Raw genomic sequence first — 2,825 nt, forward strand, 5'->3', positions numbered from 1 at the left:
CACACACACACACACACACACACACACACACACACACACACCAGAATTCTGTTAAACAGTGATAAAGTCAGAAGATGAATCATCCTGACCTGTCAAAGATTTGAAACAAGGACAAGTACAAGCTATTTCTGTAACTGTTCTCCCTCTGACAGCTCTCCAAATGCCCCAATTTCACACAGAGTTAATGAACTTGACTTGGGACTGCTGCAGTTTTAAGATGGGAACTCTTGGAGTCAGACTGTCTGGGTTCACATCAAGACCCTGCGAGCTACCTTCCCCTGACCCTGCTCCCTCACCTGTGCAAACAGGATGATGCCTGTTTTGAGTCAGTGCGTGCCTGGGAGGATGAAACACATTGATGCAACTCTAGCCTCTGATTTCTGCTTCTGCCGAAGTACTAACTAGCTGAGCTTGCTGCTCTGGCTTTAGGCCTCTTTTCAGCTGAGAGACACTGACAATTTACACACATACTGAGCTCCAGGAGCAGAGTTGAGTCGGGGCTCTACAGCTTTCAGAAAATGCAGCCATAAGAACCTAAGTTTTTATATCTGGCTGTTTTCCCTTCAGCTGAAAACAAAGAGCACTCACCCAGAGATTTTTCACCTCCCTGAACCAAATTTCCTCCCAACACACAAAGCTACTCTGGCACTCTTAGAAAATCTGGCACCCTTCTCATTACCTTATTGTAAAGTGAAAATAATAATGCTGATTAAACACACAGAGCGACACACAAGCAGCGGACATCATAAGAGATCTGTGTCACACATGCATGGCATTCTCTACTCTGTACCCTGGAGTTCCCCAAACTTGGGCATCATCAGAGTCGGCATGAGTACTGAGCAGATGTACAAGCTCCAGGCCCCTGGCAGTGTGAGCAGCTGCCTACACATCAGTATGACAAGCACCGCAGGACTTCTTACAACAGTTAGGCCAAGTTAGGAAGTACTTCTTTATGGGACAGGATATGGACGTCTGATAGGATCTGGATGTGGTACCCTGCCTCGGAACAAACCAACAAACAAACCAACAGAAAACAAGGGAAAAGGTATGAAGTAAACATATACTTAAAATGAGAGAAAAAAATCATAACACCCTGTTAAATAAAAAGCAACTTACTCAACAGACCATATGCTAAGGTGTCAATTTCATATTTAAAAGTATATAAAAACAGGAGAATGTTTTAAGGACCATTGTTTCAAAATGGAAAGATTATGGACAGCTTTGTCTCACTCTTTGTACATATCTTCATTTTCTCAATTGTCTGAAATGAACTTGCATTATCTTTTTTTGTTTGTTTGTTTGTTTTCGAGACAAGGTTTCTCTGTATAGCCCTGGCTGTCCTGGAACTCACTTTGTAGACCAGGCTGGCTTCGAACTCAGAAATCTGCTTGCCTCTGCCTCTAAGTGCTGGGATCAAAGGTGTGCACCACCACGCCCAGCTTTTTTTTTTTTTTTTGGATTTATTTATTTACTAATTTATTTATTTTATGTGAGTACTCTGTAGCTGTCTTCAGACAGACCAGAAGAGGGTATCGGATCCTATTACAGATGGTTGTGAGCCACCATGTGGTTGCTGGGAATTGAACTCAGGACCTCTGGAAGAGTAGTCAGTGTTCTTAACCACTGAGCCGTCTCTCCAGCCAAACAAGCCACCACACTGGCTTGTTTTTATTAGACTCAAAATTATAAGGCAAATTTTGCATCTAATTACTCTCTAAGCTGTCATCAAAGAATTTAGGGAGAATCCCTTTTAACAACAAAAGGGTCTCTGTTGTTCTTTGTTAACTTTCTTTTGTGAAGAGTTGGATAAAGTTAAAGGAGCTGGACAGACAGAGTGGAAGTCGGCCCCAATAAAGGCTACAGCCCTGGTTTTTGTGTTTGTTTGTTTGGTTTTTGATTTTTGGTTTATTTTAAAGGTAGTTATGAAAGAAGGGTAGGTAACAATTCTACATTTAAAAAGATTCTGGGACCAAAACTGCTAAATGCAATGCACAGAGATGTGCTATATCTTTCATTACAAATGACATTTAAAAAATATGAATGAAGGATGATAATTAGAAATATTTTATATGCTCATATTTATGAAAATGATATGAGCACATGAGGAAATATTCTTACGTTTTAGAGGCAAATATTAAAATATGATGGCATAATATGACAAAGTAATTTAAAATATATGTAAATTATCAAAAACATCATACTGCCTGAGTACACTGTACCCCAACAGACACAACTTTACTTAATACACACTCTTCTCAAACACAGAAAAGGAGGTATAGATGCAACAAATATTAGGCATATGTAGAATAAGTCAATAAACCATATGTTTACAACAATTGAATCTAGAATTTAAGATTATAGTGATTCATTTTTTTCTCATTACTGTGTTTTCTAAAATTCGTTATAATAAATGCCCCCAAAAGATTGAAAAATAACTTACGAGGTCATATTGCCATTGATGTAATTCTGGTTCAATATGCGACCCCAACAGCCTGCGCCAACATTACTGTTGATAGTGCTAAAATCTTCAGATGACCAAAGCTTCTTCCCTGACATCTTTGCATTCCACACTGTGTAGGTTCCAGGATAGTGAGCTCTAAGAGAAAGGGTACAAAAGGAGAGAAGTCAGAAGCCCCACACTTCCATGAAGTAGATGGGTGAACTCAAATACAACTCTTTGCCCAGGTTTGCTGTAAGAAGAAGAAGAAAGAAGGAGGAGGAAGAGGAGGAGGAGGAGGGGGGGAGGAGGAGGAGGAGGAGGAAGAAGAAGAAGAAGAAGAAGAAGAAGAAGAAGAAGAAGAAGAAGAAGAAGAAGAAGAAGAAGA

The 2,825-nt window shown here is 39.9% G+C and overlaps 1 protein-coding gene across 2 annotated transcripts in view; it reads right to left on the minus strand.

The window, feature by feature from the left end:
- The window catches only part of Galc (galactosylceramidase), a 61,018-nt gene that overhangs the window by 26,984 nt on the left and 31,209 nt on the right, over window positions 1–2,825 (minus strand). For both annotated transcript variants that reach the window (XM_021179239.1, XM_021179238.2), the window contains one exon: window positions 2,441–2,596. In XM_021179239.1, coding sequence (XP_021034898.1) covers window positions 2,441–2,596 — 156 coding nt within the window. The remainder of the gene's footprint in view (window positions 1–2,440; window positions 2,597–2,825) is intronic.

Source organism: Mus caroli, chromosome 12, assembly GCF_900094665.2.
Source record: "Mus caroli chromosome 12, CAROLI_EIJ_v1.1, whole genome shotgun sequence".
In the NCBI taxonomy this organism is placed as follows: Eukaryota; Metazoa; Chordata; class Mammalia; order Rodentia; family Muridae; genus Mus; species Mus caroli.